Here is an 18,794-nt window from a genome sequence, read left to right as displayed (position 1 = left end):
CGCATCCCCCACCACCCAGTCCCCAGTCCCCACCACGCAGCCCCCACTCCGGGCAATTCCGACGCGCGCGCGACACGCAGGGACGCAGCGTCACTTGAAGGTTAAAGTCGATTCAAAGTCGAACGCGCCGCGCACATCGACACGCGCTCTAAATTATTCCCTGCTTTTGTTGGTGGATATTTTCTATTTCCTGCTGCTATTGCCTGTTGCCTGGCATTGTGCAAGGAGCTTTAATATTATATATTATATATTCTATGGTTGCGCGACCTGAAATTTGAACTTGACTCGATCATCGAGCGCGAGATTCACGTAGATTCGAACCGAATATCGAACGTCAGTCGCGATCGCAGCAACACGTCGCCATGTTGCGGGAAACTTGAGAAGCGAACGATGCAGAATTTTGAGTGGATTTTCGTTATGTTTGGAACGTAAGTATATATGTACATACCACGATTCCTCCAATCTTTCTTCTTTTATTCTTGTTTAATAATAAAATAATAAAATAATAAAATATAATTATATCACAGAAGAACGACAGCATATGTCTGTACTTATGTATAGACTATTGAAGAGTGACAGCTGTATATAGGATAAAAAATCATTTTGAGTGGATTTTCCGTTATGCATGGAACGTATGTATCATGATTTCTCCAATCTTTCTTCTTTTATTTTTGTTTAATAATAAAATAATAAAGTATAATATATCACAAAAGAACGACAACATGTGTATGTACTTACGTATAGATTGACAGCTGTAAATAGGATAAACAAATGTACAATATATTCAATGGGAGTCACACAATAAAAAACAAAAAATACACCTTTCACTTGCATATATATTTAGATTTTGAAAGATATAATTGTTTTTTTTTGTACTCTTAAACATATATATTTTTGTGTATAGCTTTCTTATTTTTACAACTTATGTCTAAATCTTAAAGATAAATATATATATATATATATATATATATATATATGTGTATTAACGCTTTATGAAAATAGTAAAATATTTATTGGAACATTGACATAGTATATCGCAAATGTTATATATATTCACGCTTTATCCTACTACTAATTAATACTGCATATAGAAATATGTCAATTAATTATTCAAAAAATCATTATTTTTGCTATATATACAATTATCTGTGTTAAGTGAGTATAATATTTTAAAATAGCACACACTTTGTGTAAGTATTATATTTTAAAATAATTAATTAGCAGATAGGTATAAAAATACTTGTTATCAACCAATATAATTAGAGACATAATGAGAGACAATTTTATCCTACTGAATTAGAATTCAGTTGAATTAAAATAAATAAAATAATTATATGGTATACACTTTCGACAGATATACTATATAAATAATAACATACAATACAATATTACTAACCGCCAACTCAAATATAATATATTACTCAAGAAAGAAGAAATTAATATGTTATGTTGCTCTTTTGTAATGAGCAATTCTTTTTTTCTATGATATCTCTATAGAACTTATAGAAAGTTTCTATTGTATAGTATTGTATAGTGTAAAACAGACTCAATTAAATATGGCAAAATATCTTTTTTTTACAGATAGCCAAACTTAATAGACCAAGCTATAGTTATTGGAATGAGGTATACAGTAAATATATACAGCAAGATAAATTTGAAGGATAATATGGTCCTCCATCATTCATAAGCTCCAAACAATATCTACAATGTCGTATTACTACAAAAGGGTTGGCATAATTTAACTTCTAAGAATGCGGTATGTATTTGATAATCTATATATTGGTGTGCAATAGTAAGGACGGCAATTTGATATGTAATAAACAATGTCGCATTATATTGTAATCACATACTGGATCAATGTCCCTTTTATTTAGGCCGTTTTACCTTTTTTGGGGCTGTCCTTCTATCGCTTCCAAATTCATTTGTTCATTTTGTATTTAAAGGCATCAGGGGCACATACTTATCACTAGGTCGATACTTGTATTGCGAGCACAAGCGATCGGACACAGCCTCTGCATAGCCATTTCTGCAACAAATTTCATTGATCAAATCATTCAATCTCGACAATAGAGTAATTTTTAAAATTGGTTTTTATAAGATAAGAAAATCTTCACCAAAGAGAATTGTTAGAATTGTTAGATTTCGTATTATTTTGTGTAGAAGAACCTTCACCAGAGAAATTGTTAGAGAAAAATTTAGAATAATTTAGAATAAACGATATACAAAACCGTCACCGCATATATTAAATGCTAAAAAAATGAAAAAACATTTACAGGGCAAAGTCCTTTTTATATTTCGAGATCTCTTCAAATAAATGATGTGACATCTTAAGGAAAACTCCGCCTGAGCATGAAATCCTTAAGTACGAAGGAGAAGGTTGTCAACAGCGGCCTTCGGAATCCTCTATTCTCCAATAATTCGTTTAGGAAATAGCTCGGGGACTTCTCCCATTGCAAAACGCAACTAAAACGATTCTACGTTACATAACAAAAATGCATTCAGGTACATTTTTATAGATAATATTTTTTTAATTTGAAAGAATGATAAAATTCGTCCTAGGTCTTCCTATAATTGCTCAATAAAATTTTTTTACACGTATTTAGAGTATAAATATTTGCGTAAAATGGATGAATTGAGTTGTAAAATTTTGAAAACTCTATCATATAAAATATATAAAAAACATATACATATACCTTTGCCACTGTGAACACGGTCGCCTCTCTTTGAAGCAGGTGACCTGGATAACGTTGAAGAATAACGCTCCGAGGGTATTGGCCACTTCAGTATTGAGATTTTGTAAACATCTGCGGAATTTTGCGTCGCAATCGCAATGCGAGCGAGTAAATGGTGAATTATTGCATATACCGTGTATGCACTGTCGCGGCGCTATCGTGAACGGACAATGATCATGTTCCCTGCAACAAGCGTCCTCAGCCGAATGTTGACCCAAATCGTCGTAGCCATCTGTCACGTTGCCGGGTCCGCACCATTTGGTACCCGGATATATCAAACCACCGCCAGGTGCTTGATTCTTTACGGTAAGCATAATTATTTTTTTTTAATCAAATTCAGAGAGGTAAATGATTATCGTCTCACGAATGTGGAAAAAGAAATTTTTTTTTTTTTTTTTTAAGTAAAGAAATGCACTCAAAAAGGATGAAGAGAAACTGAGTAATAATTTGAAACATCTTTATTTTCTTAGAAACAAACGGTAACTTACCTTTCCTTTGTTTCGCGAAGCCTTACAAGTCTCTTCAAGATCCGCGACGAGGTTGCTGGAAATTTGTCGAACCTTCCTGGGATCCGCACCGAGCACCATTCTCTGGATGACCCCGCGATCATTGTAAAGAGCGCAGAAGGGCGCATCGGCATTCAGCTCCACCATCCTGGACATGGTAGTGTCGGCGACCAGGACGCTCGCCTCGATCTTCTGGATCCAGAGGATCGGTAGAACGCCGAATAGTACAGCGATCATCTGCAACGGTACGTAAGAAACGAAATAGATGGAATCGTGCGAAACAAGTCGTAAGAAATGACTGGCGAATATTTCGGCGGAGTATTTTGTATGCCGTCAACGTAAGCAAAAAACAACCTGCGAAGGTCGTTCAACGACCGACCTTCTTCTCGAGTACCCGCACCTGCGAAATTTCGACTCACAAGTGGCTTTCAAGAAAAAATAAAAAAGAAGTCTAAAGAAGTATGCGAAGTTTGCGAGTACCAAAATATCAGATTTTAATTAAGATGATACTCGACCGCGATTTTAAATAACACTCTCCGATTTCATCAAGATTGTTATTCAATCTCTTCGTGACGATAGAATCAAATGAAAAGCGTTGACGCAGTAAAACTTCGTTGCGTATATATAATGTAAATTAACATATTTGTGCAAATTATCATAAATTGACTGAGAAATTGTCCAACGATTTTGTTTAGTGAGTACTCCTGTACTCTCTATGTATTTAGCGAAAATTTTTAGTCAATAGATTTTCAGACACAGCGAATGTTTTCGACAAGCTAAGTGCGAATGCATTAACAAGTAAATGCGAATTGTTCATTTATCGCACTATTATTCACTATTGCGAAATGCAACGTTACGATATATACAATTTTTTAAAGTCGATCAAAGTATCGTATGCCGCGTGTATCTTCCTGTCATCATTTTGTCAAAGCACAGAATTGTCGGGTGCGGGCAAACGTTTAAGTCCTCCGGCGGATACATTTAATTCTGAGAATCGAACTAGTCTGTGACCTCTCAGCTCGGTTTGGGTCGTTTCAATTCAGGCCGATCGTGAAAACGAGAGTGCGCGCCCCGAAGGAGAATACGCGTGTAACAACGATGTGGGTCAACGAGGTCCATTGACGAACTTGTCTCTTGAACCTGCCTGCGCCGCCGAGGGATGCCGATCGCCCCACAACTAATTCACGCGAACGACTGACCCAGTATACCGCATCGACGGTCATTATTCAACGCGAATCGCGCATCAAGTCATCAAAACTGTTTATGCGTCAGTTCTGCGTTCCTGTCTGGTTCGATGGAAAAAGCGCAATATCATACGAGCGAATTTTTTGCGCAAAACACCTACGTCTCGTTATTATAGATTTATGCTTTCTAACATCTCTCCAATCATAGGCGTGTTTTCTTTATTTTTTTATATTTTTAGAAAGACAAAGTATCAGTAAACCTAATTTGTGTAATATAATTTAAATAATTTAGAGTATATTCTGATTTTTTTAGATAGTGTGTGGACAAAATCTTTCGCATTGCAACATAAAGCATACACTAGCCGATGATGCAATGGCAACAGATAGAGGAACAAACTGTCGAAATGGAAAATTACAGCGTATTACAACATAAAGTTTTTAGTTTGAAACGAAATAAGTCGATTATCGCATTCACTCAATCAGACTATCAAAAATTTTATAAAAAATTATTCAAAATATGCGGGTCTCAAGTATTATAGATATCGATAATATGCTTCTTTTAAAAAGTTCTTTTTAATTATTACATTTATTTGTGAAGGCAAATTTTTCATAACAATTTAAATTATTACTTTTATAATTTTTATCGAGAAAAATTTTTCGTAACAAAAATTGATCGTAGAGCTTATACATAAAATGTATGTATATATTATTGTATAATTTTTCTACTTCTGTTTTTCAATATAACTTGCACAATCGACGATGTAGGTCAACAAAGATTATCGAACTTGTCTCTTGAACCCTGCGTGCCAATGTATGTCAACAGAACAGTTCTTTCATAATTGGACGCAGTCTGGACAGTTCTGTGACGCATCTATAGCGCATCCCGACGATCATCGTTTATTGCTAATAGCGATTATTATCGAATTAGTTCGACCGACAAAGACGTACTGACAAAACAGTTGCGATACAGAGCAGAGAATTAAGAAAAAAAAAATATATATATATAATTCCATTTTTTTTATGTTACCTTATATATTTATGTTTCTATTTTTGAATAATATATTTTATTATTTATATGATTAAAATTTATATGATTATGCAAATTACGCAATATTTGTTTGTAATTTTCAGCACTGACGAGGCTATATATAAGATGCGAATAATAGAGGACACACGCATATGTACAAATCTATCTACAAAAAAGATGCTCAAGATCACACAACCCACGCGCTACAGCAACGATAACGAAAATAAAACATCGCGTCCATTCAATAATGTCTGGAGAAATCGTTGGCCCTTACGAAAGACATGCTTCAAGGCATTGCAGGTAAAGTATTACCTAATCTTTAGTATCTGGGATTTAAATTTGGGAAATATCTTTGATTTTTTTTATATACGAAAAAGTAAAAAACATCAAGAATATTTAGCAGAAAATTGAAATTAATTTCAGAACTGAATGGATGTCTATCAATTTTTTTTTTTTATAAATAGCAATATAAAATAGAAACTTGTACTAAATGCTGACATATTTCAATCATTTAATAGTACCTTATAATTTGATGAAAAAAGCGAACATTAACACGATGCTTTTTCTTATATATATACAATGTAATATACACAATGATCCGCATTATTTTTCAAAGATAAATTTTTTGGTCAATTTGTGCAGCTAATTTTTATAAAAATATCGAGACAGATCAATTATCACACAATTTTTCGCGCATCATATATCTTTCTAATTAAACTTTAAATTCTACTAAATTAAACATCTGGAATTAGCTAACGAAATATATAGTTTTATTATACATTTGATTTCTCGAAGTTTAATTTGCGAAAAGTATTAATAAAAATTGCTGCGCCTTTTCGCGGTATTTAAATGCGAGATGTAATCTCAAAAAATGAATCAGTTGGAGCAAACTATCGTGAAACTTACGTCGTTCACAAAGCAGATTCGGAGATGACCAAGACTGAAAAATTCGCGATTACGACTGAAAGAAGAAGGCACGAAAGCACAAAGTCCGGTGGTGCAAGGGTAAACTGCGCACCCACCCCGCATCCCCACCGAGCTCGTTGCACACTGCAGTGCGTAACGAACGGGCAGTGAGGAGGGTGTAGCTGCATTTCTGTAGCTCGAAAAGACGATAATTTAGTACCTTCAAAGTCAGAATGTGCGAGATATATGTATGTTAAGGTGTCACTAGATTAGATTTTATTTGAAAGACGTATCGCTGATTTAGAGATTTCCGCGAACGAAGGGGATAAATGTGAAAAATGTAGCAAAACACACAGCAAGGATGAAAAGTAAATCGTTATAAAATAGTATAAAAGCGTAGATATATCTATAGCAATAGTTGAAATAGCGTTATCGAACCGGAATGACAAATGCCGTATTATGACAATAAGAACACGTCAGTATATGAGAAAAGCTGTTTATATTCGCGCGAACCTTATTTATTTAATGATAAGATTCGGATTTTTGTGCGAGATATTCGGTTGATATGATGTTTTGTAATTAAGATATGTAGCTGTAAAGTGAAACGTGTCATATCAATCAAGTTAATCATTAATTCGTTAAAATTTTGCGATAAAAGGATAATAACTGTGAAATTAAAATTTCAACGATTATATTCGTGAATAAAAAGATACATATAAAAATCTTATATATTTTAACAATCGACTGAAATAAAAAATAATAAAATCGATTACATATCGAGAGATCAAATCACGCACTAGTTAATTTTATTTTTTAAGAAATAATATAAAAAAAAGTTTTATATTAAAAGATAGAAAAATTATATTATAATAAAAATTTATAGAATATATTAATATTAAATTATATTATAATATAAATTTATAGAATATTAATATTAAATTATATTATAATATAAATTTATAGAATATTAAATTATATTATAATATAAATTTATAGAATATTAATATTAAATTATATTATAATATAAATTTATAGAAAAATTACGTTATAAAAGAAAAATTTTTAATGAAGGTATTAATATTTTCACACATTAATATAAATGTACATACGTTGAGAAAGAAATTCGCTATTGAGATCTTAACTTAAATCTCTTGCTGCGAGAAATGACACGACCGCACTTAAAAATCTCAAAGACGACGCGTGCTGCTTGCAATCACAAAATTGGCTTGTCGCTCCTCAGCGGTCACTATCAGACTGATAGTTCGAACGAGACGTGAGAGGATATTAATATTCGCGGTCGTGCATATATAAACTCTATATATGCGGTCGCGTTGCACACGCATTAGGGGAGAATCTAAATCATTAATATGACAGAGAGACACTGTTTGTGGAGCACCTCACAAGAGACAGAAGTAATTGATTTTTTTAAAATCTGTATCATTAAAACATATCGACAAGAAATTTATATGTAGATGGTTTCATTAAGAAAAAAATATTTTTTTAAACATAATTTTAAAAGTCAAAACCTTACGAGCAGCGCAAACAATATTGTTAAATAATTATTTAGTTTCTTAATACTTGTTAATAACTTGCTGACGTGATTTATTGACAAAATACACAGGCGTCTTATAATTAATGTCTTTTATATATATATATATATATATATATATAATATGTATAATTTATGTAAATAATTCTTATACTGATTTGTTGTTATTGTAAGACTTGCGTCACCATGCTTAAAATTCATTATATTATGAAAAATGTATAAATTTTATTATTTTATACATTTTTCATAATATAATGAATTTTAAGCATGGTGACGCAAGTCTTACAATAACAACAAATTAGTATAAGAATTATTTACATAAATTATACATTTCTAGAATAAAATAAAAAAGTAATACATATATGTACATTACGCTTTTTCTTTTTCGATATACTTTGTTGAATGACTGTGTCTTATTTAGTTTATATGAAGATCAATAACTGGATTTCGGTAAAATCAGTTGGTTTTCTCATGTTGTAGGCTTATGACCTGCTGAATAAAAAAGTGTAATAGGTTCAAAGCTAAAACAATAGGCAGTTATGCTGAGTTACAGCTAGCAAACACGAAAAACCCGAGGTCTTCAAGTTGTTTGACTGACTGTAACTCAGTAACTGTTTATTATTTAACTTTGAGCCTATTATATTTTTTGTTCAGAGCAGGTTATAAGCTACAATATATGAGAAAACCAGCTGATTTTACCGAAATTCAATTTCATATAGGATTAGTGCGGGGTTTTTTCGCTCATAAATCGGATATGTTAGTATTGCCGATTTTAATCTCTAAAATATTTGTCGCAGAAGGTGTATTTAATTTATATATATAAAAAAATGGAAGATGGAGGAAAGAATTTTCAGCGCTAGACTTACATCAGTAATGTAATGTTTAATACAATTAATATCAGTAATGATTACTGAAATAATTTCTGAAACGACACAATGCCCATAAACAAAATGTCAAAAAAAAACAAAAAGTTTTTCCATAATTTTTATTTCTTTTACTCTACTTTTTCTATAATTCTTTTATTTATTTATATCTTTCTCTACGCTTTTTCCTTCGTCCCTTGTAATTCATGAATACACATGTAATTTATGTAAATATGTATATATCGTGCTTTCTTTAATTTTATTGAACATTATTTCTTTTTTATCACATAAATTTATTTCTATTTGTCATATAAAATTATTGTCATATATCTTTAAATAAAACAATAGTCAAACATGCGTTAAAAGAAAAATCGCGATGGCTCTATAGAATGTGTAATATAGACGTTTAATCGCGTGGAGATTGCGATTAACGTAATAACGCAATAAGAGATAACAGATTGTAGGATTTTTAAGGAATCCACTCTACGTCGTTGGTTTCCAATCTTCCATCGGTCCTGCCGTTCGTTACGCGCCTGTTCTGCTCTGTCGAAGATGCGTGATCCTCTTCCTTTCCGGCTAGCTTGTGATAGACCTGGCTTCCGGCTTGAGAGATCCACTGGACACCGTCGCCGATCTTCTCTCCCGCTTTGCGCACTACGTTGCCGAGGTTTTCGGATGTGAAAGTGTTAGGATCGATATTGATGTCCACAGAATTGTTACCATGCGAACAGCCAGATTGCGAAACGATACTTAAATCGAACGGATCGACGCCAAATTGGCTCAACCGTTGACGTATCTTGTCCACCTGCAGCTGGTCCAGCATCCGGCTCCTCGAGAGGATCGTGGTGCTCTGTCGATGGGCGAACGCCAACTTCTGGCACGTGAATATCCCGGCATAAGTGTCGTAATCGGTCATGAACACCACGTGGGATGCGCTTCCGGCTACATCTAAATCGCAGAAATTTTAGTTACGCAATACGGAAGCTTGGCAATTCGGTAGATGGATACTATTAATAAAGAACATTAATAAAAAATCGTTTTTCGCGAAATTAGATGCGAAATTAGAACGTAGCTAAATATCGTCAATTTATCTAATGTCTTTTGTTATTGTCTTGTAATAGATTGAGAGAGAGATTATCTGCAGTTTGAAAAATATGACTCATCTTCCGCATTATATACATATACATATATAGAAATCGAAAGAGGCCTAGTCATATAATACAATACATTGAATTTTTATTTATTCTCTCTAAGTTATTTTATTTTTTGTAAGAAATATATAAAGCCCCATTTGCTAGTAAATTGAAATAATGTTAATTAATGTTAACTTCTCATTTAAGGCACTTACTAAGCGGGAAACGAACTTCCATACGTCCTGCAGTACTGGGTTCCGGCACAGTCAGATCACCAGTGTAATGGTATTCGTGCTTCAATGGTGTAAGACCTGCACATATGCATCACGCAATTACGGATAATTCATCCCATTTGCTAGACATTTATCCCATTGACGGGCTTTTATGACTCTCGATAAGGTCCGATGAGTTATTCACAGAAGGTGACGTATCTCTTTTCTTTACCAATTGCATGACACTCTTGTGTGATTGTAATTTTTAATTGCTTTACCTAAGATCAGATGATCGGAGTCCTGCGTTATCACGTACTCGCCCGGCTCTTCTCCTCGTGTATAGTTGTAAGTGATACACTTGCTACCTGTCGACGTTTTTTGGATGACATACCACAGGCCTAGGAACTAAAATTTTAAACAAGACAATTGTTACTAAAGTAAATTAATTGTGCTTTATGAAACATAATAGAAGACATAATAATATTCACGAAGTATACGCGAAATGAAATACTTTGCAAATTATATTCTAAAGTTACAGAAATATTCTTTATTATACTGATAATGATACGACTTCGCATTATGTGATCTTGATAAAAAAAAATATAAACTATTCTCTGCTTACTCTGCTCATCTGAAAACCCTGCATAGGTTCCACGATGGGACAGGCACCCATATGATACGTATGAGCTTGAGCAAAAGCGAGGCATCCCGCCAATGCTAAGAACCAGGTCAAGGACTGCATCTTCTAGAAAAAACAAAAATCGATAATTAACATTTAAGCAATTTAAATTCTCGCAGAAGATTAATAGACGAATCGGATTTCCCCCAATGTATATCTATATCAATAGATCAGCGTATGTTTACGAACCGTAAGTAACGCCAGAAATTATTCATTAAATAAAATTTATTCATTAAATCGGATCACTATAATTAATTTATTCCAAATTTGCTAACACACAAATATATATTTTATATATTATTATAATTGAATGGAAAAAATTATTTATATAATAACTATATGATAGTATAATTATAAGTCTTATTACGATATTATCTATAAGGTATTGAACAATAGAAATCGGATGTTATTTTTGATGCGATCATAAAGATTTCGACGGAAATGATGATATAACGCATTTTTTACAATTCCAATGTGATTTCGCGTTATGATCTATGCAACGATCTATATACAATTTGTAAGCAGTGTTCGGTGTGAAACGATCTTTAAATTCGCGTTTAAACAGCCATTTCACTTTCCTCTCAGATTTCAAGTACAGCTGGTGAAGCGTGATTCATTTATGTTAAAAACGCATCACGAAGACCTTTGTTGAGACCTTTCTGATTCTGGATAAATTGCGACTGTATATATATTTGGTTTTTCCTTCTATTTTATACAATACAATGATAGATCGATGATAAATATTTGATGAACTGACGAACAAGATTAGTCTCGACCTGTACGACCTCTCGTTTTGCGTCGTAAAGAATATTTTCACTCTCCGCGTGAATATTTACTCGTGTATGACTCGTAGAACATTTTTTTACAGATACAAAATCAGAATTTATTTCGTGAAAGAAAAAAAATTAATATATATCTTTGATTAATATTTTCTCAAAATTCGATCATATACGAAAAAAATATAAGCGATGCCCTTTGTTACCCGAACGTATATACATACATATTTGAAAGAGAAATGAGAGATCTTAAAAATAAAGCAATCTATTCAGTTGCTGTAAAGATGCTTAAAAAACTTGTTAAAATTAGAAGTATTAGAGTTAAAAGCTTGAAAACTCACTGTAGAGATTGTTGCTGCCGGTCACTCTGCGTTCACACAGTATATAAACACAAGTTTCATTGGAGGGATAGACTTTATGTGGCTGGTTCCCCACTCTCGAACCAATTACAGATCACACATACATTTATTGAGACACATAGTAGCATAGATATGAAGATGGAGATGTGTGCAATATATCACTGTTCTCTGTAAATCACATGAATCAGTTAACACTGATTAATTTTTTCTTTTTAGGATAAACCAACTCATATATTTGCACAGCAAACATATACATTATCTCTTTAAAATTTTTGGAATGATCATAATTCTCATTAACATCATTCAGTGTTATGCGAATGAGGACGATGACTCATTCACAAATACAAAGGCATAGTATTAAATGCATTCTGAGAATTAGTAATTCTTTGTATGTGAGATATACGAGGGTTTTCCTTTCTATAAATTGAAGTAATTTAAAACTAATTCTATTCGTGATCATACATAATAGATGATTTAATGAAATATAATTTCTATAACTATTTTTATGTAATTATATAAAAAGTTCTTACCAGTAAAAAATGATTTATTTATTTATTTATTTATAAAGTAGAAAATTTACATTAAAATCTTTGCAATTAATGCCAACACTCTTAGTAAATATAAATTTTCGAACACATGTATATAATGTAGTCACATGGATTCCAGTTACAAATTACTAATCTCATTTTGTATTAATGATAAATTTGCACGACTGTAAATTTATGATTAATCATAGAAGGCACAAAGATGATTAGACTTTATATAATTATCATTAATATTAGAGTTGATTAAAAAAATCCATTGCTTTATAAATTTGCGCATATAAAAACTGAATATCACATGCATTAATTATGCAGCAAAAATGAATTCAGTACAAGAGCAAATTAAACGTAAGAGCACAAGTAATATTTAATATTCATTAACACGAATTAATAAAACGTTGAACAAAAAAAATATATGAAATCGACATTATCAATTAAAACAAATCATGTACCAAATACTGCATAAAACTTACTTAAATGTAAGATAATACAAGCCTATGATTTTTAATAGCTAAACATCAAAATCCCCTATTACATAAATTCTATATATAAATTACTACTAAAATATTAAAATAGAATATAAAATATTGTAGTATTTTTGCTAACAATAATTCATATATAGAATTTATGTAATAGGAAATTTTGATGTTTAGCTATTAAAAGCCATAGGCTTATTTTTACAGATAGAATGATTTCCAATAGAAAGTAAAAATGTAAACCAATGAAATAATTAAACAGAAGGACATTTACTCAAATAAATAAACTTTTAGTACACCTTAAAAGGGACACTCTTCACTTAGTCACACGATTAAAAACGTAAATATAATTGTACACATGCATTGTATTAATTGTATATATATGTAAATGACGAATTCTGTTTTTTTTTTTTTTTTTTTTTCCGATATAGTTTTTCCATTATGCAGCGGGTATTTTGCATGTATCCAAGTCATTGAAGTAGGCATGCTGCAACGCCGCTCGTGCGGATATTCTGTACACAGGATCGTACGTGAGCATAGCTTGCAACAGATCTAGCCCATTCTCATCCAATGAGTTGACTTGCGACTCCAAACTATTTGTCATCCAATTTGGGAATGTTGCTTTGTAATCTGACAACTGTGTAACGCCTGGCCATATCTCTTCCGTAGGTGTTCTCAGTATTCTAAAGACAAAATTGCATAAATTATTAAAAGTATAATATAAGAGAATGCAAATATAGAGAATGTAACATATATGCAAAATCTTACCGGAATATTCTGAAGAGCTGATCAATCTCACTGTCTCCTTGAAACAATGGCTTCTTGGTAGCCATCTCTGCAAAAATACATCCAATACTCCACATGTCAATCGCACATGAATATCTAGTAGCACCAAGGAGAATTTCGGGCGCCCTATACCACAGAGTTACAACTTCGTGTGTATATATTCTAACTGGGATTCCAAAGGCCCTTCCTAGCCCAAAATCAGCTACCTTGATAATTCCAGTCTTGTCAATCAGTAAATTCTGTGGCTTCAAATCACGATGTAATATTCTACGCTTGTGACAAAACAGAATTGCACGTGTGATCTAAAATAATGAACAGTTGCCTTAATATAAAAAAATTCAGATTATTTATATATCTAATCTAATAAAACTGTAAACTGTACTAAAAATGATTTAACAAACCTGATATAAGTATGACTTAACTACAGTTGGTTCCAATTGTTTATTGCCTAAACTATCCATGTACTTTTTCAGATCCATAGTGAGATACTCAAAAATAAGGTACAGTCTTGATTCTTCCATTAATACATCAATTAAGCTCACAATGTTTGGATGAGTTAATTCTTTGAGCAATGAAATTTCCCTAATAGCAGTGGATGGTATTCCTTCATCGTCGCTTTCTAAACGAATCTTCTTCATGGCTACAATTTCTCCAGTCTTCTTGTGTTTTCCTTTATATACTACTCCATAAGTACCTACAAAATGGTAAGATTTGGAAATATATTATCACGTGTCGTGTAATCTCTATTATACATTTACATTAGTAATCAAAACATTTAGGAGACATATAGTTGAAATTGATCGTAGAATTTTGTACAAAAAGTATTAACTAACAAATAACGTACATTGCACTACTCTTTTCTTAACAAAATTATAATTCTGTTTGATTATATGTATATAAATATTTAGATGTAACATGTGCGTGCAAAGTTTACACCAATTTTATATGATATGATTCTAATATATGTATAATAGAAACAAAAGGGTATAAGATTGTTATGTTACAGATGATGCAATCAAATTGTGCCAAGAAGAAAAGTAAATATCTATTCCCATAATGCATGATACAATGCATGATACAACTTGACGACGAGTCTTTCCATACAACTCACCTTCTCCGATTTTCTCTATTTTGATATAATTATCCATTGTGCTCTGTCTCTCTCTCTCTCTCTAAACGTTATTTGAACACCATATAAAGGCACAAATCACGGGATTCTCTTCAAGATTTTACGAGGCCGATCCTCGCTTCTACAAACTTCTCAGTATATCGCCAACAAGCTAACGAACAAATTCAAATCAAACGTCGGTACGCCATCTTGGTAAATACGGATCCCATCTGGATCTGTGTATTATTCGCGTTAGATGTTTCCGACTCACTGCGTACTTCCGCTTCACGCCATGAAGTAAAAACGTGTCTCGATTACGCGCGTATATTTAAAACAGACAATATCATCTTCAGAAATTTTTGGAAATAAAAAACAAAAAAGATGGATCTATAATTTCCTTCCATCATCCACAGATATATTATCTTTATTTTTCCATCGTCGTATATTATCTTACTGTCTCCCTGTAAATTTCAAATTTTTCAAATAAAGATGAATTGGTTGTGTGTAGTACAAGATTATATTTTTTTTATGTGTGTATGTCTATATATAAATTTATATAATTCGGATAGGAAACTGTTTTTCTCTCATAGTTAGAAATAAGCGCAAGGTTTTATTTTTTAGATAATCTCTTAAATCTTTAAATTTATTTGCAATATTATAACGCGCAAGTACATAACATCATCGTATTCGTATCGATAATGAACTCTGAAACCGGGTTAGAGAGATTTGTTGCTCGTCTCCACAATTTAAAGGAAAGAATAAGAATTACAAATATTTGGTAAAATATATATACTGTCGAACGTAACTATATTTCGTATATCTCTCTATCTAGATATTAAATGTAATTAAACGATGAGGATGTGAAGTTTTAGTGCACTTTATCGTGGGAACTGATAGCCGCCAGTAGCGTAACCTAGCCCTACGCCACGTTGTGTGTGCGTGGTGGCTCGCGCCACCTCGTATTGTTGTTCCATATTGTTGAACATTTCCTCCTGCTTCTTCAGAATATCTGGTTTGGCTCCTACCGCAGGCGCGCTAGGTATGTCGCCCTTAATACCCATGAGTCGCTTGAATTTGGCAGACACCTTGCCGTCCTGATCATGTGTGAAGGTCGTCCCCATCCAGGTATTGGCGGTGGAACCTGCAGTCGACGTACTCTTACCGTCGTCTTGCTTTGACTGCGGAAAAAAAGGTAATTGTAAAACAGGATTGTGTATTGGACATGCTGATTATTAACAATATTGTTATGTTATATATTGATAATCGTTACCTTGTTGGCCCACAGTAGCTTCCTCTTCTGGATCTGCTCCGCGTATTTGCCCTGCGTCGCTGTCGCCAACGGATTATAGTAATTCTGCTCGCTCTGCATACCGGATATCATCGAGTCACAGCCACCCTCCGGCGCTTTCAGCTCTATGCCTAGCTTCTCCAATTGGGCCAGTTTGTTCCGTCCCTTCTCCTCCCGGTAACTCATCATCCTGAACGGCGGAGGTGGAGCGCGATCTCTCGATCGTGACCTGGACCGCGTGCGATCCTTTTCCTTGTGGTAAGTCGAGCGCTCGTCCCGATGCCGGTCCTTTGATCGATCGTCCCTGGAATGTCGCCGATCTCGCTCCCGATCGCGATCTCTGCGCCTGTCCCTTTCATTCCTGTCGCGATTACGATCCCTTCTGTCGTCCCCCCTATAATGATGATCTTTGTCGCTCCTGTCTCGGTCGTCGCTCTTCTCGTCTTTGGATGATCCGAGTTTACGCTTATCGTCATCTCGACTTTTACGATCTCTACTTCGGTCTCTGTGACTACTATTACTGTCACGTTGCCTTCGATCGTCGTAACGTCGACTCTTCTCGGATGTATGACGACTCCGATCGTTGCGGTCCCCTCCTCGCCTATGGTCGTCTTTCGAACTCGTGTGATTCTCGTGATCGGTGGCTCGCCTGTAAAACGATTACGTTCTGCAGGGGTATACCACACAGATGCGTATTATTATTCTGTACACGATAGATATATACATTTAGTAAGATATACTAAAATTACTGCTTTTACATATTTATACGAAGTATCATTAAAAAGCACTTGTATTATATAGTATATATAGTTAACAAACCAGCCTACCTCTGGTCTGAAGCAGAAGGCAAGGCTCGAGACGATTCCGTTCTCGAGCCAAAGGTAGACTGCGCCGTTGAAGGACTATTTGCGCGTTCGCTACTAGATTCCCTGGACGAATTGTTGTTGTTGCTTTCCTAGAGGAGAAAAATTATCAACTTTAATGTATAAATCTCTTACATATAGTCTACTAATAAGAAATAGCTCTTAATTCCTACCGCAAAAGTTATTTTAAGATATGTAACTTCAATACACACAAAGTTGGATATTCTGACAGTAAATAATATGTATTATAAAGAAACTTATAATTATTATATATACATTTAGAGACAAAGTGGAAGTATTCTTATTCTAAATACTAAAAATAAGTAACTTAAAGAATTTGTCTATAAAAAGTTTATAATTCAGCTATAAATTCGGTTATAAATTCAGCTTTCTTGCATCCTTGGTTGTACTTGATACAAAAGTTGTAGGACACGTAAACATTTGCGTGTCGCTACATTTGATAGAAGATAATGTATATATGATATTGTATGTTAATTACCGGTAGAGAGGTAAAATGGAATCAATGTATGAAACAGTGTCACAAAAAAGAGAGAGGAATATGAGGGCCCTTCGCATCAATCTGCCTCTGCAGTTAGTTATCACCCGAGTATACTTGTACATGTGGTTTCTTTGATGGTTGATGTTTTGTTAGTGTTACCTTCTTCCAGCTTCCTCTACTCACCTCTGTCTTCCGAATAGAACTTGGGGTAGTCTTGAAAGACCCTCACACAGCATAGACCTTGCCGAGATGCGTAGATATTGTATCATGTATTACCAACAGAGCTACGTGTTAATATTGTCTCACGAAATGGCACTATTCCCATTTACTTATCATTTAAATTTTAATTATGTCAATGAGCCTGATTATCCTGCGTTCGGTAAGGTTTCAAGGTCCTGTCTTTTTTTATATTTAGATTTCAAGTAGACTAAAATGTGCACATTGATTTTTTTTACCCATAATAAATTGTATAATAAACACCACTAGTTTAGTCAAATTACAATCCGATTAGAAATATCATCAATTTACAAATTGGTGCTACTGGCTCTTACAAATAATATTTGTTTGCTATAGATAACATTGACTGATAAATTTGACACGACCTTGCAAAACCAGATACTAGCCCCCTTATATATCACGCCTAAGACTTTGCATGTACATACAGTAGCCATAAAGTCACTGCGGTATCTTCTTAGGCACAATTGTTTCGTACTTAATAACTAAGAATCAAGGATTACGGCTGTGCGCTTTCACTGTACCTCACTCATGTCCATTTGTACCGGGTCGTAATTGGCATCACTAGCCCTCCTATTTGCCTCTTCCTGTCCCTGAGCTGGCATCTAAGGAAGTAAAATCAATTATCTCACGCTTGAATAATATACTTTGACTTGAACTATGCAGTGTCTATCGATATTGCAAAAAGAAGAAAGATCGACTACATTTTATAATAAGTACATATTTTCGTGAAAGTGCCACGACATTTCCAAATAAATAGTATTTTTAGAATCGCGTAAATTGCGTTCGGAGTAACGTTGACTGGCTGCGCATAGAGAAGCCATGTCGAGCGATATACATAGCAACTAAGGCGTCCTAAACGGCGACGTACTAATCTAATTCCTGACCGTCCGGCATCTATATCCTCCTCGCGATTAGCTCACCTTCACGTCGTCCGAATTGTTACTGTTGTCGCTAGCGTAATTCGCCAACGAATCCATAATGGCGTATAAACAGCGCAATCAACTGTCCGCTAAACCGTTGACTGTCTCGGGAACGAGTATCGTGTCTGATGAGTCTGATCCTGATCGTG

General features: G+C 33.8%; 5 protein-coding genes and 1 long non-coding RNA gene across 12 annotated transcripts; 2 read left to right on the top strand and 4 right to left on the bottom strand.

Moving 5' to 3' along the window:
- Positions 1 to 882: 882 nt before the first annotated feature.
- LOC145942820 (phospholipase A2 LaPLA2-1) lies at positions 883 to 7,921 on the bottom strand. Of its 5 annotated transcripts, XR_014426422.1 has the most exons (6): positions 7,465 to 7,588; positions 6,356 to 6,545; positions 3,221 to 3,475; positions 2,694 to 3,031; positions 2,274 to 2,463; positions 883 to 2,026 (listed from the first exon to the last, which is right to left on the bottom strand). XR_014426422.1 is itself a non-coding variant. In XM_083049887.1 (4 exons), exons 1-4 carry the CDS (start codon positions 6,476 to 6,478, stop codon positions 1,927 to 1,929), a joined length of 816 nt encoding a protein of 271 aa, XP_082906013.1. In that variant the 3' UTR covers positions 887 to 1,926. The 5 variants fall into 5 exon arrangements, 1 of the variants encoding a protein (XP_082906013.1); XR_014426426.1 differs by lacking the exons at positions 6,356 to 6,545; positions 7,465 to 7,588 and adding an exon at positions 4,105 to 4,439 and having other exon boundaries at positions 885 to 2,026; XR_014426427.1 differs by lacking the exons at positions 6,356 to 6,545; positions 7,465 to 7,588 and adding an exon at positions 4,250 to 4,439 and having other exon boundaries at positions 885 to 2,026.
- On the top strand, positions 3,342 to 6,495 carry LOC145942841 (uncharacterized). Of its 3 annotated transcripts, none has more exons than XM_083049933.1 (3): positions 5,041 to 5,366; positions 5,554 to 5,749; positions 5,873 to 5,946. In XM_083049933.1, the coding sequence occupies exons 1-3, from the start codon at positions 5,236 to 5,238 to the stop codon at positions 5,876 to 5,878; spliced, it is 333 nt and encodes a 110-aa protein (XP_082906059.1). In that variant the 5' UTR covers positions 5,041 to 5,235; the 3' UTR covers positions 5,879 to 5,946. The 3 variants fall into 3 exon arrangements, 2 of the variants coding, with proteins under 2 accessions (XP_082906059.1, XP_082906051.1); XM_083049925.1 differs by lacking the exon at positions 5,873 to 5,946 and adding an exon at positions 6,372 to 6,495 and having other exon boundaries at positions 5,044 to 5,366; XR_014426429.1 differs by lacking the exons at positions 5,041 to 5,366; positions 5,873 to 5,946 and adding an exon at positions 3,342 to 3,483 and having other exon boundaries at positions 5,554 to 5,818.
- A 1,086-nt stretch (positions 7,922 to 9,007) lies between the features above and the next one.
- LOC145942834 (apolipoprotein D) lies at positions 9,008 to 10,854 on the bottom strand. The gene is made up of 4 exons (XM_083049912.1): positions 10,735 to 10,854; positions 10,391 to 10,517; positions 10,116 to 10,211; positions 9,008 to 9,715 (listed from the first exon to the last, which is right to left on the bottom strand). The coding sequence occupies exons 1-4, from the start codon at positions 10,852 to 10,854 to the stop codon at positions 9,237 to 9,239; spliced, it is 822 nt and encodes a 273-aa protein (XP_082906038.1). The 3' UTR covers positions 9,008 to 9,236.
- Position 10,855: 1 nt separating this feature from the next.
- Positions 10,856 to 14,874, top strand: LOC145942857 (uncharacterized). Its single transcript, XR_014426433.1, has 3 exons — positions 10,856 to 10,981; positions 14,204 to 14,434; positions 14,737 to 14,874. It is a non-coding gene; the product is annotated as an uncharacterized LOC145942857 (long non-coding RNA).
- Positions 13,195 to 14,980, bottom strand: Cdk1 (Cyclin-dependent kinase 1). The gene is made up of 4 exons (XM_083049869.1): positions 14,842 to 14,980; positions 14,132 to 14,424; positions 13,713 to 14,032; positions 13,195 to 13,627 (listed from the first exon to the last, which is right to left on the bottom strand). Exons 1-4 carry the CDS (start codon positions 14,876 to 14,878, stop codon positions 13,384 to 13,386), a joined length of 894 nt encoding a protein of 297 aa, XP_082905995.1. The 5' UTR covers positions 14,879 to 14,980; the 3' UTR covers positions 13,195 to 13,383.
- Positions 14,981 to 15,446: 466 nt separating this feature from the next.
- On the bottom strand, positions 15,447 to 18,786 carry LOC145942810 (uncharacterized). Its single transcript, XM_083049855.1, has 5 exons — positions 18,646 to 18,786; positions 18,247 to 18,327; positions 16,954 to 17,081; positions 16,109 to 16,775; positions 15,447 to 16,016 (listed from the first exon to the last, which is right to left on the bottom strand). Exons 1-5 carry the CDS (start codon positions 18,700 to 18,702, stop codon positions 15,717 to 15,719), a joined length of 1,233 nt encoding a protein of 410 aa, XP_082905981.1. The 5' UTR covers positions 18,703 to 18,786; the 3' UTR covers positions 15,447 to 15,716.
- Positions 18,787 to 18,794: the final 8 nt, after the last annotated feature.

The sequence above is a fragment of the Prenolepis imparis genome, unplaced genomic scaffold, assembly GCF_030444845.1.
Source record: "Prenolepis imparis isolate NDT839.2.m4 unplaced genomic scaffold, iyPreImpa1.0 SCAF_1, whole genome shotgun sequence".
Lineage (NCBI taxonomy): Eukaryota > Metazoa > Arthropoda > Insecta > Hymenoptera > Formicidae > Prenolepis > Prenolepis imparis.
The sequence above is the reverse complement of the archived record's forward strand: the minus strand, read 5'-3'. Positions and strand labels throughout refer to the sequence as shown.